The sequence below is a fragment of the Phocoena sinus genome, chromosome 5, assembly GCF_008692025.1.
Source record: "Phocoena sinus isolate mPhoSin1 chromosome 5, mPhoSin1.pri, whole genome shotgun sequence".
Lineage (NCBI taxonomy): Eukaryota > Metazoa > Chordata > Mammalia > Artiodactyla > Phocoenidae > Phocoena > Phocoena sinus.
The window spans coordinates 131,838,236-131,858,700 of record NC_045767.1 but is presented as its reverse complement, the minus strand read 5'-3'; the positions used below and the strand labels follow the sequence as shown (position 1 = coordinate 131,858,700).

Here is a 20,465-nt window from a genome sequence, read left to right as displayed (position 1 = left end):
AAAGTCTTTTGTCCTTTCTGGGAAGAAATCAAAACCTGATTTTTATATTGAGGAAAACAAAACAAGACAGTTTATTGAACTACCTGTGTTTATGAATTAAAGGCTACTTCTTTAACTGTAATATCATGAACTTAGGAATATAATATGTATTTTTTCTTCTTTCATAATTTAGGAGGATTGAATTTGAAATCATCATCTTACTCTTTCATATAATAATAATAACCATAATAATAATAGCTAAAATATCTTGAGCCCTTAGGGTGAGACACTGGTCTGTGGGATTTATGTAAATTAACTAGTTTGTTCTTCATAATAACCTGTGAGGAAGGGACTTCCTATCCCCTTTTATACATGAGGAGAAACTGAACACAGATTAACGTAATGGCCCAAGATTCATTGCTAATAGGAGGCAGAGCTGGGATTTGATTCCAGGCAGTCAGGGTATGAGTCCTTTTGTTTTTTGAAAATACTGTTTTATTAACACCACAGTGGTAAACAACGTTATGCTTAAATTTCTTTACGGATCACACAATTCAAAACCCACAAAGAAGCTGAGTCTTTACATTAAATGTGTCCTCCTAAAAATCCTTTACTGTATGACGGTCTGTTCTCAAGCAGAAAAATTTGATTATGCACCATTTTATATTCAATATGTCACATTTACATAGCAAAATAAGGAAGGCACAGCTAACACAAGCAAACTTAAACCCTTTCTACTTCTGAGCTGGGGATGGGGACACACAGTTGGATTGGTTCTTCAAGTATATATTTTTTCCATACATTAGCTTCCGTGAAGAGTTCTGATAATTTTCACAGCTACATTCTAAAAGCTACAAGACAAAAAGACATCACAAGGATCCAACATAACATTGGATACACATGCTTTACAGAAGTTACTAGATTCTACATCTTTTCAAGTAAATTAATATTTCTAAAATGCTAGATAAAGGGATCAATACTTAAACATTGTTTTTTTTTAACACCTTTGTAAATAGACACTACCAAGAAAACACATAAACACGAGACTGTAAATAATGAACACATATGTTGACAGTAGTGTACAGGTTATACACCCTCCTTCTCAGAACCAAATATTCAGTACAGTCTTTAGAATTTGAAGTGGCAGTTTTCTGGGCCTCACTAACAGTACTGTCATGATCTCCGGCACGGGCTTCCTCCATCCCATCACGCTTCTCTGAAGTGTAAAGCTGATGTCTGGGTTATGAAAGAAAAGTCTTAAAGATGAGATTTTTCTTGGGTTCTGATGCTTCTGAGCTGGAAAAATGCAAGACTAAAGAAATTGAAGAATTAGGCACTGAGAACATGTTCGGTCTCGGCTTGGGTGTTCTGTGCGTAGCGTGATGACAGTGTGATCAAAAGGTTTCAAAGTGACGTTCTTTACTTAACATCTACTTGACACCCTTAGGAAGTCTCAACTCCAGCCCGCGCAGAAGAGATCATGAAAAAGCCATTTTAAATTTAACTCGTTTACAACACCTTTTGGTATATTGGTGTTTCGATTGGAAACGGGCTGGCCAGAACCTGATTGCGTCGATTTAATATGATTCTAGGAATGTCAGAATTGATTCACATTGTACTTTGGTCCAAAACCTGAGCCTTTTCAAGTCCACCGATGTGTAAAAGAAAAAAAAAATCGGGGTTTTGAATCTGCGTCGTCATTCTCCTCTGCAATCTCTGCCCCCGCTTATTTCTGGGCGTCGTCAGACACTGCAGAGTGGGGACCCTCATCTCTGGCGGCAGCAGCCGCCGCCTCCACCGCAGGCTCTCCCTCCTCCTCCTCGTACTCTTCATCCTCCAACTCCTCGTCGTCACCCTCTAAGGTCCACGCACACCCCTCCATCTCACCGGTGAGCTCCTGGATCTTAGCGAGTAAGGGCTTATAGATGTCGTTATACTTCTTCTCCAGAGCCTGGAATTCCTTATCAAATTTGGCTTCTATCTTATCGCACCGCTTCTGCAGCTTTTTGAGGGCCAGGACTCGGCATTTCACCGAGTTAGGCAGGCTCTCGATAAAGTCATTTCTAGGCTTCGGTGCATTCTCTGCAGGCGTCTGGGGCTCCTCAGCCGTCTGACCGACCGCGCCGTCGGAGTCGCCGGACGCGCTGTCAGAATCTCCCCCCTGCGCACCGCTTTCCGCCATTACCTCCTCCTCCGCCGCCGCCGCCGCCGCCGCCGCTGCCGCCGCCGCCTGGCTCGGCTCCGCGGGGCCCTGGTTCTCCGAGTCGGCCATGTTCGCGGAGCAGCGCAGAGGTCTCGGTGGCTCCCGCGGAGAGCTGCCCGCGAGCTGCGCCCCGGCGATCCTGCGGCAAGCGGCAAGCGGCAAGCGGCACTGACGTCGGCCGCGGCGGGGACGTTGGCGCGGCCCCGCCCTTTGCCCCCGCGGGCGCTTGACTGGCTCCCCAGAATCAGCTGATGGTCGGGCCCTCGACCCGCACCAGCCAGCCGACCGCCGATGCTGCGCTGCCGTCTCCCCGCACTGCGGACGACGTCCGGACCCGTTTCTTAGCGACCCTGCCCGTCCGCCTGCGCACGCCTCCCCCTGCAGTAGAGCGGGGCTGCGGCTGGCCGCGGGGATCCGCCGCGGGGAAGGGCTCAGCCTTGGCCGTCGTGTTCCTCTAGCCCGCCCAGGGCTTCATCTCCATCCGCCAATGCGCCTGGCTTGGCGGTTGTCTGCATCTCCCCTTAGCTGGCGTTGGGCTGCCGTCGGCAGGGCGTCTCTGGCTTACTCTTGGGGAGCCGTCTTTAAGCACCTGAGATTTCACTGACTTCTTTTCCGGGAAGTGGAGGCGCGGGGAGAGCGGGCTCCGTCCCACCCCCTTGATGACCTGGGTGCGTGTGATGATGGGGGCGGGAATAGTGCAGTTTACATGCCCCCCATCACCCCTTCCCCGCCCCCCCCAACAGCCCCTCTTGGCCCTTTCCCAGCCTAGCAGCATATATACTGGTGGCAGGGTCTTCTCTCAGCTAGACGGACCTTGGAAGCAGCTTTGGAGCCGTTTGGGTAGGGAATCTCGGCACTACGTTATCCTGGAATGTTCTCGAAGGGTCCTCGGAATGAAGCGGCAGGAGGGCCACAGAAAGCAAGACCGTGTAAGCCCTGAGGCCCAGGCCGAGGGCCCCCTGCCTTCCCGGGCCTGAAGCATGTGTTTAGGACTGCCGTTCCTTGGGGACGCGCTGGCACACACACGCACGCACAGGCATTGTCCCCGAGGCACGTTCAGCACCTGTGCTATGGCTCTTACTGGTGATTCGTATATGAGAACTTGAAGAAAAGCTATTAAATACCGAACTCTTGTTCTCTAATAGCGGCGTGAGTAGAGACTTTAGTTCCTCATTTATTAAATCAGAACGATAGCTTCTTGAATAAGGATAAGGGCACATACTTTTAGGTATGGAACGCAAACGATCTTTACAGGGTTTCTTCAGGAATGGTTTCAAATTCGCCATGACTGATATAAATGCTTTTCCTTCATCAGTTATACTGGGACTTGCTGAAGCTTTTCCATAAAACCTGTGACTGTAAGGAAATTACTTCCCTAAGTACATTTGGTGCCGTCTTTTGGTTTTCGCGGATATGAGTTAATAATATGTAAAGCACTTAGTGCTGACACTTGGTGGGCACTTGGTAAGTGTTTTGTTGGCAAAATAATTAAATTGCATTTATCAATCCACAAAGATAACCTGCGATAATAATTCTCTTAAAAAAGGACATCTTTGTGCCCATCCCCAAAGAAAGTTACTGTTTATAAAAGGCCCGATATATTCCCATTAGCAAACATGCTAGGTTTTTTTTGGTACTTGTGATTCGTATTACTTACTTTCTTAATTCCGTTCCAGATAATTTATTGTCTGCTTCCCTGTTAGCATTTGTAATGACTGAGGGTTTTTTTGTTAAATTTTAATCTTAACTCTGACTGAATTTGCTGTAATGATATATCTATATTTAGTTGGCTGATCGTATACATATTCCATATACCATGTATGAAATATGTATAGGATCAGCCAACTAAAGCTACCTTGAGGTTAGGAATGCCTTTTCTCATTTTTAAAAATAAGGAACTTAGAAGCAGAAAAAGAAAGTGAAATAAATATTCTCTTACAATTATGTATCACCTGCTTGGCAGAATCGGGCAGAAACCAGGCCTTCAAACTCCTGTAGTATAGAAGCTATGACATACTTTAAAAAGACAAAACAAAACAAGACCCAAACTTTATTCAAATCTACTTAACTAACTTAACTTGCTTGAGACAGCCAGGGCATGCCCGTCTTTTAGGATTTTTATGTTCCCATCTTAAAAAAAAATTTTAAACTTCGCCTTAAGCTGTGGGGTTCTTGGACTCCTTCATATAAGAGGCCAGGTAAGAAATTCAAGCAAGGCTTTATTGGGACTCGTGCTACAGCACAAGGGAGCTAAAGCACGTTAACAGTTTCCCTTTTCATTCCCTAAGCGGGGAGGTGAGCGGGTTCCTTATCTGGGGCGAGGGTAGGAATGGGTCCAGGGGTCAGGCCAGAGGGGTAGCTTCGCTGGTCTGCCCAGCCCCCTGGTGGGTCTGTGTGCAGGGGGCATGCGCAGTACCCTGCTTTTTGTTCCTGGTTCCTCAGAAGTGACGGGTTTTTGGTCTTTTTGTACCTTGTTCCCTGTTCGTAATTTGCCCCAACTGGGCACCCATGCGGTTATTTTTAGTCCCTTCTGCTTTCTTTGTATTTTGCTGCTGGAGGAGATGTTTGTCCGGGTGCCAGCATTGCAGCAAAGGGTCCCAGCCGGTCTCAAGGCTACTCTTTTTTTAAGTCTGTATTGAGATATAATTTGTTTACAATAAAGTTTACCCTTTTTAGGATACTTTGACAGACATACAGTAATGGAACTGCAGAGCAGTAACCTCATCCCCCGCCAGATACGTTCCTGGTCTTTCCCTTCCTGCCCGACCTCGCAGCCATTGATCTGTCTCTGTAATTCTGACTTTTCCCCAGAACGTCACATAAATGGAATCATATGTGTGTAGCCTTTTTCACTCAGCATAACGAATTTGAGATTCATCAGTGGTGTTCCGTATAGTGTATCAGTACTTTGTTCCTGTTTATTACTGAGTAATATTCCCTTTTGAGTTATTTCCAGGTTTTTTGTGTGATTACGGTCAATGATGCTGTGGACCTTCATCAGCAGATTTCTGTGTGAACAGAGGTCTTTATTTCTCTTGGCTAAGTATCTAGAAGTGGAATTGCTGGGTCATACGGTAAAGGGGGGGTTTAACTTTGTAAGAAACTTCACGGTGTTTTCCACAGTGGCTGTCCCCCTTCCCGTCACACTAGCAGTGCATGAGAGTTGCAGTTGTTCCACACCCTCACCAGCATTTGGTATTGTTGGTTTTTTGTCCCCTCATCTCAGAGCAGTGTATGTGTCCATGATGATTAAAGATGTTATCTTCCAGCGTGCTTATGTCACTCATATATCTCCTTTAATAAAATGTCTGTTTAGAGCTTTTGCCCATTTTCTAAATTGAAGTTTTTGCTCATTAATTTTTTAATGTTTTTATATATTCTGGGTACAGGTCCTATGTAAGATGTGTGTTTTGTAAGTATGTTCTTTCAGTCTGGGGCTTGTCTTTCATTTTTGTAATAGTGTCTTCAAAAAGCAGATATTTAAAATTTTGATAAATCCATTTTATTAACTTTTTCTTTATAGATTATGCTTTGGGTGTCATATTTAAGAAATCCTTGCCAACTTCAAGGCCGTAAAGATTTGGTCTTATGTTTTCTTCTGGAAGTTTTACAACTTAAAGTTTCACTTTTAGACTCCGATCCATATTGAGTTAACTTTTAAATAGGTGTCAGGTATAGGGATAGATACCTTTAGCATATGAATATTCTGTTGATGCAGTACGACTTCTGTTGAAAATACTGTCCTTTCTCCACAGAATTGCTCATTCAAATTTGGCAAAAGTTAACTGTCCATGTACATGTGGATCCATTTCTGGACTTTCTGTTCTGTTGCACTGATTTATGTGTCCTTTCACCAATACCACACTTGATAACTGTAGCTTTATCATAATAAGTCATGAAATTAGGTAATTCAAGTTGGCTAACTCTGTTCTTTTTCAAAATTGTTTTGCTTTTCTAGTTCCTTTGACTTTCTATATTAATTTCAGAGTCGGTTTGACCAAGCTTTTAAAAAGACCCTTCCTACAGTTTGGATTCAGACTTCTGAAAACCCTTGGCAATGCATATAGTACGTGCTTTTTAAAATCTGTGTGTTTAAAAATTAACTCATTAAGAGTTGTCTCATTTTATGGGCTTTGTGGACTCTAGTGTACTGTGGGGCTGCAGGTAACACATAGCTGTGGATAGCACGATGCGCTGTCACGCTGTGAAGTCCGTATCTTGGCATACTGTAATTTCCCACACAGCTGTCACATTGGAAGCAAGCAAGGTGGGGTAGGGAGGGCACTTTGATGAGGTGGGGTTGAGAGCACGGGTCTGTACTCAGACATCTGGCTTCAGTTTCTGCCCCTGCCCTTATAGTAGTTGTTTTCTTGAATTCAGTTGTGAAATTGGAATAATGATCACATCAACTTCAAAAAAGTTGTATTTTCTTGACTGTTTGTATATTTATTGAGTCACAATTCTTATACCGTAAAGTTTACTCAAAAGGTGGCCTTGAGTATTCACCGAGATAGCGTGTATCCAAGGACTTATTGCGGTGACTAGCATCTAGTAAACACTCCGTAACTGTTAATGATCACTATTGAAGAAAAGGATGTGGTGAGAGCAATACTAATTCAGATAGAGATTAGAGTTTGTATATTAATTTGCTAGGGCTGCTGTAAAAAAAAAATACTACAGACTAAGTGGTTTAAACAACAGGAATTTATTGTCTCACAGTTCTGGAAGCTAGAACTCCAAAACCAAGGGGTTGGCAGGGTTGCATCCTTCTGGGGGCTGTGAGGGAAGGAATTACTCCAGACCTCTCTCCTCGGCTTGTGGATAGCTGTCTTCTCCCTGTGTCTCTTCGCATTGTCTTCCCTCTGTGCAGGTCTGTGTGCACATTCCCACCACCCCCCCCCCCCCCCGCCTTTTTTTTTTTTAAAGGCTCCTGGTAAAGCATTTCTTTATTTTTTAAATTAATTTTTATTTTTGGCTGCTTTGGGTCTTCGTTGCTGCACGCGGGCTTTCTCTAGTTGCGGCGAGCGGGGGCTACTCTTCGTTGCAGTGGGCAGGCTTCTCATTGCAGTGGCTTCTCTTCTTGCGGACCACGGGATCTAGGTGCGCGGGCTTCAGTAGTTGTGGTCCATGGGCTTAGTTGCTCCGCGGCATGTGGGGTCTTCCCAGACGAGGGATCGAACCTGTGTCCCCTGCATTGGCAGGCAGATTCTTAACCACTGCGCCACCAGGGAAGTCCCCATATTTCCCCTTTTGATAGGGATAGCAGTCATTGCCTTAGGACCCACCCTAATACTTTCATTTTAACTTGATAACCTTTGTAAAGACCCTATCGCCAAATAAGGTCACCTTCTGAGGTAATGGGGGTTAGGACTTTAATATATGAATTTTAGGGAGACACAGTCCAACCCATAACGCACTATTCTCTGCCTCCCCCTCCAAATTCATGTCTTTCTCACCTGTAAAATACATTCACTCAATTCCAGCACCCCCCAAAGTCTTAACCTATTCCAGCATCAACTCTAAAGTCTCTTCTGTAATGGTTAGTTTTATGTGTCAACTTGGCTGGGCCATGGAGTACCCAGATGTTTGGTCAGACGTTAACTCTGGGTATGTCTGTGAAGATGTCTCTGGTCGAGATTAACGTGTGAATCAGGAAACTGAGTAAAGCAGATTGCCTTCCCTGATGTGCATGGGTCTCATCCAGTCAGTTGAAGGCCTGAAAAGAAGAAAGAGGCTGAGTAAGAGGGACTCCTCCTGCCTGACTGCCTTTGAGCTGGGACATGAGTTTTGTTTTTTTAAAAATAAATTTACGTATTTATTTTTGGCCGTGTTGGGTCTTCGTTGCTGTGCACGGGCTTTCTCTAGGTGCGGCGAGCGGGGGCTACTCTTTCGTTGTGGTGCGTGGGCTTCTCATTGCGGTGGCTTCTCGTTGCAGAGCACGGTATCTAGCCGCGCAGGATTCAGTACTTGTGGCACGTGGGCTTCAGTAGTTGTGGCTCGCGGGCTCTAGAGCGCAGGCTCAGTAGTTGTGGTGCACGGGCATAGCTGCTCTGCGGCATGTGGGATCTTCCCGGACCAGGGCTCGAACCCGTGTCCCCTGCATTGGCAGGCGGATTCTTAACCACTGCGCCACCAGGGAAGCCCCAGGACATCAGTTTTTTCCTGCCTTCAGACTCTGACGGAAGCATCAGCCCTTCCTGGGTCTCGAGCCTGCCTGCCTTTGGACTAGAGCTACATCATCTGCTCGCCTGGGTCTCCAGCTTGCAGATCTTGTGGTTTGTCAGCCTCTGTAATTGCATGAACTAATTCTTTATAATCTCTCTATTTATATATGTATATACCCATATGCCCACACACTTCCTATTGGTTCTGTTTCCCTGGAGAGTCTGGACTAATATATCATGTAAATATCGTCTAAGTCAGGTATGAGTGAGACTTAAGGTTTGATTCATCCTGAGACAGAATTCTTCTGTAGCCTGTGAACTTGTGAAACCAGACAGATTATTCCAAATACAATGGTGGGACAGGCATTGGAAGGACATTCTCATTCTAAAAGGAGGAAGAAAGAGGCCAGAGGTCCCAAGCAAATTATAAACCTAGCAGGGCAAATTTCATTAGTTTTTTTTTAATACATCTTTATTGGAGTATAATTGCTTCGCAGTACCATGTTAGTTTCTCTTGCACAACAAAGCGAATCAGCCACGTGCATACACGTGTCCCCAGTTCCCTCCCTCTTGCGTCTCCCTCCTACCCTCCCAATCCCACCCCTCTAGGTCACTGCAAAGCACCGAGCCGATCTCCCTGTGCTGTGCTGCTGCTTCACACCAGCCAACTATTTTACATTCAGTAGTGTATATATGTCAGTGCTACCCTCACTTCGCCCCAGCTTCGCCCTCCCGCCCCATGTCATCACGTCCATTCTCTATGTCTACCTCTTTATTCCTGCCCTGCAACTAGGTTCATCAGCACCATTTTTTTTTTTTAGATTCTATATATATGTGTTAGCATAAGGTATTTGTTTTTCTCTTTCTGACTTATTTCACTCTGTATGACAGACTCTAGGTCCATCCACCTCATTACAAATAGCTCAATTTCGTTTCTTTTTATGGCTGAGTAATATTCCGTTGTATATATGTGCCACATGTTCTTTATCCATTCATCTGATGATGGACACTTGGGTTGTTTCCATCTCCTGGCTATTGTAAATAGAGCTGCAGTGAACATTTTGGTACATGACTTTTTGAATTACGGTTTTCTCAGGGTATATGCCCAGTAGTGGGATTGCTGGGTCATATGGTAATTCTATTTGTAGTTTTTTAAGGAACCTCCATACTGTTTTCCATAGTGGTTGTATCAGTTTACATTCCCACCAAGAGTGTAGGAGGGTTCCTTTTTCACCACACCCTTTCCAGCATTTTTTGTTTTTAGCTTTTTTGATAATGGCCATTCTGTCATTAGATTTTTAAAAATAATTTTATTGGTGTACAGTTGATTTACAGTGTTGTGTAGTTTCTGCTGTACAGCGAAGTGAATCAGTTATACATATACGTACACATCCACTCTTTTTCAGATTCTTTTCCCATATAGGTCATTACAAAGTATTGAGTAAAGTTCCCTGTGCTATACAGTAGGTTCTTATTAGTTATCTATTTTACATACAGTAGTGTGTTTATGTCAATCCCAGTCTCCCAGTTTATCCCCCAGCTTCCCCCCGGTAACCATAAGTTTGTTTTCTACATCTGTAACTCTATTTCTGTTTTGTAAATAAGTTAATTTGTACCATTTTTTTAGATTCCATGTATAAGTGATATCATACGATATTTGTCTTTCTCTGACTGACTTCATTCAGTATGACGATCTCTAGGTCCACCCATGTTGCTGCAAATAGCATTATTTCATTCTTTTTATGGCTGAGTAGTATTCCATTGTATAATATGTACCACATTGTCTTTATCCATTCCTCTGTTGATGGACATTTAGGTTCCTTCCATGTCCTGGCTGTTGTAAATAGTGCTGCAGTGAACATTGGGGTATGTGTATCTTTTTGAATTACGGTTTTCTCTGGATATATGCCCAGGAGTAGGATTGCTGGATCATATGGTAGCTCTATTTTTAGTGTTTTAAGGAACATAGTGGCTGTACCGATTTACATTCCCACGAACAGTGTGGGAGGATTCTCTTTTCTCCACACCCTCTCCAGCATTTATTGTTTGTAGATTTTTTGGTGATGGCCATTCTGACCGGTGTGAGGTGACACCTCGTTGTAGTTTTGATTTGCATTTCTCTGGTAAGTAGCGAAGAGCATCTTTTCATGTGCATCTGTATCTCTTCTTTGGAGAGATGTCTCTTTAGATCTTCCACCCGTTTTTGGATTGGGTTGTTTGGTTTTGTTTTGATATTGAGCTGCCTGAGCTGTTTATGTATTTTGGAGATTAATCCTTTGTCAGTCACTTCGTTTGCAAATATTTTCTCCCATTCTGTTTGTTAGATATTTTTAAAATAATTATTTATTTATTATTTATGTGGCTGCGTCGGCACGTGGGATCTTTTGTTGCGGCGTGCGGGCTTCTCTCTAGTTGTGGCACGTGGGCTCCAGAGTGTGCGGGCCCAGCAGCTGCGGCACGTGGGCTCTAGAGCACGCAGGCTTAGTTACCCCGCAGCAGGTGGGATCTTACTTCCCTGAGCAGGGATTGAACCCGCGTCCCCTGCATTGGAATGCAGATTCTCAACCACTGGATCACCAGGGTCCCCTAATCCTTAGATTTTAAGACTTGGAGAACAATCCTCTTTGGCTCCATGCTCTCTCCTCTGGCCCACCGGGATAGTAGTCCTGGCTTCTGGAGCCATGGAAGTGCCAGCCTTGTTCCTGGACGTATGCCCATGGTGGCAGTGATAGCCCTACTGGACTCTTATCTGCCGTTGGGGTCATTCTTCCCTTTTCTTGCAAGATAACACTTATTCACAGCCAGTTAGCTCTACTGACTCATTTCACACCTGTGGAATCCTGACAGCCTTTCTTCATTTTTTACCATCTTTGCCCCTTCAGTGCAAGCTGGCAGTGTTTCTGCTGGTATAAAATTCTCATAAACCTTGTTGGCCTCCCAGGCAATTCATGGGAGTCCAAGCCATCAGACAAGAGGGTCCTCCACAGATCTTTCCTGGAGAGCCACATCTCTTTTCCTGGCTTCTGCTGAGATGATTGATCCATGAGTCACATGCCTGATCTCTTCAGCAAACCATTGTTCAGCCACACCCTTGGCTTTTTTCCAGAGCGTGATATATGGATAGTCAGAATTTTCCAAACCTTCAAGTTCTAGTTCTTTTTTTTTTTTGACTATGCCTATGTCTGTTTTTTGTTTAACACCTTTATTGGAGTATAATTGCTTTACAATGGTGTGTTAGTTTCTGCTTTATAACAAAGTGAATCAGCTATACATATACATATATCCCCATATCTCCTGCCGCTTGTATCTCCCTCCCACCCTCCCTATCCCACCCCTCTAGGTGGTCACAAAGCGCCGAGCTGATGTCCCTATTCTATGCGGCTGCTTCCCACTAGCTATTTTACATTTGGTAGTGTATATATGTCAATGCTACTCTCTCACTTCGTCCCAGCTTACCCTTCCCCCTCCCCGTGTCCTCAAGTCCATTCTCTACGTCTGCGTCTTTATTCCTGTCCTGCCCCTAGGTTCATCAAACCTTTTTTTTTTTTTTAGATTCCATATATATGTGTTAGCATAGTATTTGTTTTTCTCTTTCTGACTTACTTCACTCTATATGACAGACCCTAGGTCCATCCACCTCACTACAAATAACTCATTTTCGTTTCTTTTTATGGCTGAGTAATATTCCATTGTATATATGTGCCACATCTTCTTTATCCATTCATCGACACTTAGGTTGCTTCCATGTCCTGGGTATTGTAAATAGAGCTGCAGTGAACATTGTGGTACATGACTTTTTTTGAATTATGGTTTTCTCAGGGTATATGCCCGATAGTGGTATTACTGGGTCATATGGTAGTTCTATTTTTAGTTTTTTAAGGAACCTCCATACTGTTCTCCATAGTGGCTGTATCCATTTACATTCCTACCAACAGTGCAAGAGGGTTCCCTTTTCTCCACACCCTCTCCAGCATTTTTTGTTTGTAGATATTTTGATGATGGCCATTCTGAGTGGTGTGAGGTGGTACCTCATTGTAGTTTTGAATTGCATTTCTCTAATGATTAGTGATGTTGAGCATCCTTTCACGTGTTTGTTGGCAATCTGTACATCTTCTTTGGAGAAATGTCTATTTAGGTCTTGTGCCCATTTTTGGATTGGGTTGTTTGTTTTTTGACATTGAGCTGCATGAGCTGCTTCTGTACTTTGGAAATTAATCCTTTGTCAGTTGCTTCATTTGCAGATATTTTCTCCCAGTCTGAGGGCTGTCTTTTTGTCTTGTTTATGGTTTCTTTTGCTGTGCAAAACCTCTTAAATTTCATTAGGTCCCATTTGTTTATTTCCATTTCTCTAGGAGGTGGGTCAAAAAGGATCTTGCTGTGATTGATGTCATAGAGTGTTCTGCCTATGTTCTCCTCTAAGAGTTTTATAGTGTCTGGCCTTACATTTACGTCTTTAATCCATTTTGAGTTTATTTTTGTGTATAGTGTTAGGGAGTGTTCTGATTTCTTTCTTTTACATGTAGCTGTCCAGTTTTCCCAGCAACACTTTTTGAAGAGGCTGTCTTTTCTCCACTGTATATTCTTGCCTCCTTTAACAAAGATAAGGTGACCATATGTGTGTGGGTTTATCTCTGGGCTTTCTATCCTGTTCCATTGATCTATATTTCTGTTTTTGTGCCAGTACCATACTGTCTTGATTACTGTACCTTTGTAGTATAGTCTGAAGTCACAGAGCCTGATTCCTCCAGCTCCGTTTTTCATTCTCAAGATTACTTTGGCTATTCGGGGTCTTTTGTATTTCCATACAAACTGAAATTTTTTGTTATAGTTCTGTGAAAAATGCTGTTGGTAGTTTGATAGGGATTGCATTGAATCTGTAGATTGCGTTGGGTAGTATAGTCATTCTCACAATGTTGATTCTTCCAATCCAAGAACATGGTATATCTCTCCATCTATATCATCTTTAATTTCTTTCATCAGTGTCATAGTTTTCTGCATACAGGTCTTTTGTCTCCTTAGATAGGTTTATTCCTAGGTATTTTATTATTTTTGTTGCAGTGGTAAATGGGAGTGTTTCCATAATTTCTCTTTCAGATTGTTCATCATTAGTGTATAGGAATGCAAGAGGTTTCTGTGCATTAATTTTGTATCCTGCTACTTTACCAAATTCATTGATTAGCTCTAGTAGTTTTCTGGTAGTGTCTTTAGGATTCTTTATGTATAGTATCATGTCATCTGCAAACAGTGACAGCTTTATTTCTTCTTTTCCAATTTGGATTCCTTTTATTTCCTTTCCTTCTCTGATTGCTGTGGCTGAAACTTCCAAAACTATGTTGAATAATGGGGGTGAGAATGGGCAACCTTGTCTTGTTCCTGATCTTAGTGGAAATGGTTTCAGTTTTTCACCATTGAGAACGATGTTGGCTGTGGGTTTGTCATATATGGACTTCATTATGTTGAGGTAAGTTCCCTCTATGCCAACTTTCTGGAGGGTTTTCAACATAAATGGGTGTTGAATTTTGTCAGAAGGTTTCTCTGCATCTATTGAGATGATCATATGGTTTTTCTCCTTCTATTTGTTAATATGGTGTATCACATTGATTGATTTTCATATATTGAAGAATCCTTGCATTCCTGGGATAAACCCCACTTGATCATGGTGTATGATCCTTTTAATGTGCTGTTGGATTCTGTTTGCTAGTATTTTGTTGAGGATTTTTGCATCTATGTTCATCAGTGATATTGGCCTGTAGTTTTCCTTTTTTGTGGCATCCTTGTCTGGTTTTGGTATCAGGGTGATGGTGGCCTCGTAGAATGAGATTGGGAGTGTTCCTCCCTCTGCTTTATTTTGGAAGAGTTTGAGAAGGATAGGTGTTAGCTCTTCTCTAAATGTTTGATAGAATTCGCCTGTGAAGCCATCTGATTCTGGGCTTTTGTTTGTTGGAAGATTTTTAATCACAGTCTCAATTTCAGTGCTTGTGATTGGTCTGTTCATATTTTCTATTTCTTCCTGGTTCAGTCTCGGCAGGTTGTGCATTTCTAAGCATTTGTCCATTTCTTCCAGGTTTTCCATTTTATACGCATAGAGTTCTTTGTAGTAATCTCTCATGATCTTTTGTGTTTCTGCAGTGTCAGTTGTTACTTCTCCTTTTTCATTTCTAAGTCTATTGATTTGAGCCTTTTCCCTTTTTTTTCTTGATGAGTCTGGCTACTGGTTTATCAATTTTGTTTATCTTCTCAAAGAACCAGCTTTTAGTTTTATTGATCATTGCTATTGTTTTCTTTGTTTCTGTTTCATTTATTTCTGCTCTGATCTTTATTTCCTTCTGCTAACTTTGGGTTTTGTCTGTTCTTCTTTCTCTAATTGCTTTAGGTGTAAGGTTAGGTTGTTTATTTGAGATGTTTCTTGTTTCTTGAGGAAGGATTGTATTGCTATAAACTTCCCTCTTAGAACTGCCTTTCCTGCATTCCATAGGTTTTGGGTTGTCGTCTTTTCATTGTCATTTGTTTCTAGGTATTTTTTGATTTCCTCTTTGATTTCTTCAGTGATGTCTTGATTTTACGTAGTGTATTGTTTAGCTCCCATGTGTTTGTATTTTTTACAGATTTTTTTTCCTGTAATTGATATCTAGTCTCATAGCATTGTGGTCGGAAAAGATACTTGATATGATTTCAGTTTTGTTAAGTTTACCAAGGCTTGATATGTGACCGAAGATATGATCTATCCTGGAGAATGTTCCATGAGTACTTGAGAAGAAATTGTATTCTGTTGTTTTTGGATGGAATGTCCTATAAATATCAGTTAAGTCCATCTTGTTTAATGTGTCATTTAAAGCTTGTGTTTCCTTATTTATTTTCATTTCTCATGATCTGTCCATTGGTGAAAGTGGGGTGTTAAAGTCCCGTACTATGACTGTGTTACTGCCAATTTCCCCTGTTATGGCTGTTAGCATTTGCCTTATTTATTGAGGTGTTTCTTTGTTGGTTGCATAAATATTTAAAATTGTTATATCTTCTTCTTGGATCGATCCCTTGATCATTATGTAGTGTTCTTCTTTGTCTCTTGTAATTGTCTTTAAAGTCTGTTTTGTCTGTTATGAGAATTGCTACTCCAGCTTTCTTCTGATTTCCATATGCATGGAATATCTTTTTTCCATCCCCTCACTTTCAGTCTGTATGTGTCCCTATGTCTGAAGGGGGTCTCTTGTAGACAGCATATGTATGGGTCTTGTTTTTGTATCCATTCAGCCAGTCTGTGTCTTTTGGTGGGACCATTTAATCCATTTACATTTAAGGTAGTTATCGATATGTATGTTCCTGTTACCATTTTCTTAATTGTTTTGGGTTTGTTACTGTAGGTCTTTTCCTTCACTTGTGTTTCTTGCATAGAGAAGTTCGTTTAGCATTTGTTGTAGAGCTGGTTTGGTGGTGCTGAATTCTCTTAGCTTTTGCTTCTCTGTAAAGGTTTTAATTTCTCTTTTGTATCTGAATGAGATCCTCGCTGTGTAGAGTAATCTTGGTTGTAGTTTTTTTCCCTTTCGTCACTTTAAATAGGTCCTGCCACACCATTCTGGCTTGCAGAGTTTCTGCTGAAAGATCAGGTGTTAACCTTCTGGGGATTCCCTTGTATGTTATTTGTTGTTTTTCCTTTGCTGCTTTTAATATTTTTTCTTTGTTTGTAATTTTTGATAGTTTGATTAATATATGTCTTGGGGTGTTTCTCCTTGGATTTATCCTTTATAGGACTCTGTGTGCTTCCTGGACTTGATTGACTATTTCCTTTCCCATATTAGGGAAGTTTTCCACTATAATCTCTTCAAATATTTTCTCAGTCCCTTTCTTTTTCTCTTCTTCTTCTGGGACCCCTATAATTCAAATGTTGGTACGTTTAGTATTGAACCAGTGGTCTCTGAGACTGGCCTCAATTCTTTTCATTCTTTTTTCTTTATTCTGCTCTGCGGTAGTTACTTCCACTATTGTATCTTCCAGGTCACTTATCCGTTCTTCTGCCTCAGTTATTCTGCTTTTGATTCCTTCTAGAGAATTTTTAATTTCATTTATTTTGTTGTTCATCATTGTTTCTTTGCTCTTTAGTTCTTGTAGGTCCTTGTTAAACGTTTCTTGTACTTTCTCCATTCTGTTTCCAAAGTTTTGGATCATCTTTACTATCATTACTCTGAATTCTTTTTCAGGTAGACTGCCTATTTCCTCTTCATTTGTTTGGTCTGGTGGGTTTTTACCTTGGTCCTTCATCAGCTGTGTGTTTCTCTGTCTTCTCATTTTGCTTAACTTATTGTGTTTGCGATCTCCTTTTCGCAGGCTGCAGGTTCGTAGTTCCCGTTGTTTTTGGTGTCTGCGCCCAGTGGGTTGTGTAGGCTTCCTGGTGGAGGGGATTAGTGCCTGTGTTCTCGTGGATGAGGCTGTATCTTGTCTTTCTGGTGGGCAGGTCTGTGTCCGGTGGTGTGTTTTGGGGTGTCTGTGACATTATGATTTTAGGCAGCCTCTTTGCTAATGGGTGGGGCTGTGTTCCTGTCTTGCTAGTTGTCTGGCGTAGGGTGTCTAGCACTGGAGCTTGCTGGTCATTGAGTGGAGCTGGGTCTTAGCATAGAGATGGAGATCTCTGGGAGGTCTCTGGTGGACCAGTGTCCTGAACTCAGCTCTCCCACCTCAGTGGCTCAGGCCTGACACCTGCCCAGAGCACCAAGACCCTGTCAGCCACATGGCTCAGAATTAAAGGGAGAGAAAAAAGAAAGAAAGAAAGAAGGAAGGAAGGATGGAAGGAAGGAAGGAAAGAAAGAAAAATAAATAAAACAAAGTAAAAAATTTTTTTAAATTATTAAAAATAAAAAATTTGAAAGAAAGAAGAGTGCAACCAAACCTAAAAACAAATCCACCAATGATAAGAAGTCCTAAAAACTATACCAAAAAAAAAAATATCTACAGATAGACAGAACCCTGGGACAAATGGTAAAAGGAAAGCTATACAGACAAAAATCACACATAGAAGCATACACATACACACTCACAAAAAAAAAAAAGGAAAAAAAAAAAATATATAAAAAAGCAAGAGGGCTTTCCTGGTGGCGCAGTGGTTGAGAGTCCGCCTGCTGATGTAGGGGACACGGGTTCGTGCCCCGGTCTGGGAAGATCCCACATGCCATGGAGCGGCTGGGCCCGTGAGCCATGGCCGCTGAGCCTGTGCGTCCGGAGCCTGTGCTTCACAACGGGAGAGGCCACAACAGTGAGAGGCCTGCGTAAAGCAAAAAAAAAAAAAAAAGGAAGAGAGCAACCAAATCAATAAACAAATCTACCAATGATAATAAACTGTAAATACTAATCTAAGATAAACATAAAACCAGTTAGATATAGAAAGCAAACTCCAGGTCTACATTTGAGTCTACATTTGCTCATCCCAAAACGTCCACTGCCTCAGTTTTGGGATGATTCGCTGTCTATTCAGGTATTCCACAGATGCAGGGTACATCACGTTGATTGTGGAGATTTAATCCGCTGCTCCTGAGGCTGCTGGGAGAGATTTCCCTTTCTCTTCTTTGTTCGCACAGCTCCTGGGGCTCAGCTGTGGATTTGGCCCCGCCTCTGCATGTAGGTCTCTCCTGAGGGCGTCTGTTCTTTGCTCAGACAGGGCGGGGTTAAAGGAGCCGCAGATTCGGGGGCTCTGGCTCACTCAGGCCGGGGGGAGGGAGGGGCACGGAGTGCGGGGCGGGCCTGCCGCGTCAGAGGCCGGCGTGATGTTGCACCAGCGTGAGGCGCGCCGTGCGTTCTCCCGGAGGAGTTGACCTTGGATCCCGGGACCCCGGCAGTGGCGGGCTGCACAGGCTCCCCGGAAGGGAGGTGTGGAGTGTGACCTGTGCTCGCACACAGGCTTCTTGGTGGCGGCAGCAGCAGCCTTAGCGTCTCATGCCCGTCTCTGGGGTCCGCGCTTTTAGCCGCGGCTCGTGCCCGTCTCTGGAGCTCCTTTAAGCGGCGTTCTTAATCCCCTCTCCTCGAGCACCAGGAAACAAAGAGGTAAGAAAAAGTCTGTTGTCTCTTCGGCAGCTCCAGACTTTTCCCCGGACTCCCTCCCGGCTAGCCGTGGCGCACTAACCCCTGCAGGCTGTGTTCACGCCGCCAACCCCAGTCCTCTCCCTGCGCTCCGACCGAAGCCCGAGCCGCAGCTCCCAGCCCCGCCCGCCCCGGCGGTGAGCAGACAAGCCTCGGGCTGGTGAGTGCCGGTCGGCCCTGATCCTCTGTGCGGCAATCTCCCTGCTTTGCCCTCCGCACCCCTGTTGCTGCGCTCTCCTCCGCGGCTCTGAAGTTCCCCCCTCCGCCACCCGCAGTCTCCGCCCGCAAAGGGGCTTCCTAGTGTGTGGAAACCTTTCCTCCTTCACAGCGCCCTCCCGGAGATGCAGGTCCCATTCCTATTCTTTTGTCTCTGTTGTTTCTTTTTTCTTTTGCCCTACCCAGGTACGTGGGGAGTTTCTTGCCTTTTGGGAGGTCTGAGGTCTTCTGCCAGCGTTCAGTAGGTGTTCTGTAGGAGTTGTTCCACGTGTAGATGTCTTTCTGGTGTATCTGTGGGGAGGAAGGTGACCTCCGCGTCTTACTCGTCCGCCATCTTGAAGGTCTCCTCTCTAGTTCTTTTTTGCTTAACAATTCCCTCTTCAATTTATCTCTTTCTTCTTGCATCTTACTGTAAGAAGAAACCAGACCACACCTTAAATACTTGGCTCAGAAATCTCCTCTACTAAATAACTAGGTTTATTACTTAGAAGTTCTGCTTTCTATAAAATACTAGAACAAAACTTGGCCAAGTTCTCTGCCATGTTATAACAAGATCGCCATTTTCAAATTTTCAAAAAATAATGTGTTCTTCATCTCCATCTGGGACTTCACCATAGTGCTTTAATATCCATATTCCTAGCATTATTCTGTTTATGACTTAATACACGTATTTTCTAAGATAGTAGAAGCTTTCTCTACATCTCTCTTTTCTTTCTGAGCCCTCTTTGGAATCTCCTTTAATGTCCATATTTCTATCAACAGTCCCTTCAAGGCAATTTAAGCTTTTTCTATCGCTGCCTCAGGGCGCTTCCAGCCTCTACCTATTACCCAATTCCAAAGTCACTTTTACATTTTTAGGTATTTGCTACTGTAGTACCCCCCTTCCTAGTACCTAAATGTGTCTTAGGGTTCTCCAGACAAACAGAACCAATAACACACACACGCACACACGAGGAAGATTGGTTTTAAGGAATCTGTGTGTGCAGCTGTGGGGCTGGCCAGTCAGAAGTCTTCAGAGCAGGATGGCAGGCTGAAAATTCTGGCAGGAGTTGATGTTGCCGTCTTGAGTCCGAAGGCAGTCCGGAGGCCAAATTCCTTCTTTGGAGGACCTTAGTCTTTCAAAGCTTTCAGCTGACTGGGTGAGGCCACCCACATTAGGAAGACTAACCTGCTTTACTCAGTGTCTACTGATTTAAAAGTTAATCACGTCTAGGGCTTCCCTGGTGGCGCAGTGGTTGAGAGTCCGCCTGCCGATGCAGGGGACGCGGGTTCGTGCCCCGGTCCGGGAGGATCCCACGTGCTGCGGAGCGGCTGGGCCCGTGAGCCATGGCCGTTGGGCCTGCGCGTCCGGAGCCTGTGCTCCGCAGCGGGAGAGGCCACAGCAGTGAGAGGCCCGCGTACCGCAAAAAAAAAAAAAAAAAAAAAAAAAGTTAATCACGTCTAAAAAAACTCCTTCCCGGCAACATCTCGAGTGAGGTTTGACCAAACAGCTGGGCACCATAGCCTAGCCAGATTGACACATAAGATTAACCATCACAGGCTATAGTAAAAAACTTCACGCTGGTGGTGCTTTTCTTAGGCAGTTGTACCGGAAAAATGTTATTGACTGCTGAGAGAATTAAAAAATGCACTACGTGAGAGCTGTGAGTTTCAGTTTTATTCAGGGACCTAACTGATGCTGCTAGCCCTGGAGACAGTTTCTCAGAGAACTCTGAGAAATTGCTGTAAAGAAGTAGGGGAGGAGCCAGGATATATGAATTTTTTGGCTGGGAGATACATGTAGTCAAGCGTACATCTTGGTGAAAGATTCCTGCTAATTACACAAAGAATTGCTCATCGCT

General features: G+C 43.5%; 2 protein-coding genes across 7 annotated transcripts in view; one reads left to right on the top strand and one right to left on the bottom strand.

The window, feature by feature from the left end:
• The window catches only part of HERC3 (HECT and RLD domain containing E3 ubiquitin protein ligase 3), a 138,239-nt gene that overhangs the window by 101,652 nt on the left and 16,122 nt on the right, over positions 1-20,465 (top strand). The gene's annotated exons all lie outside the window — the stretch shown is intronic.
• NAP1L5 (nucleosome assembly protein 1 like 5) lies at positions 457-2,581 on the bottom strand. Its single transcript, XM_032631847.1, has one exon. The coding sequence runs from the start codon at positions 2,249-2,251 to the stop codon at positions 1,706-1,708; it is 546 nt and encodes a 181-aa protein (XP_032487738.1). The 5' UTR covers positions 2,252-2,581; the 3' UTR covers positions 457-1,705.

What these genes read in the sequence shown, in the direction of transcription:
- NAP1L5 (XM_032631847.1), bottom strand. Translation starts at nt 2,251, where the DNA reads ATGGCCGACTCGGAGAACCAGGGCCCCGCGGAGCCGAGCCAGGCGGCG.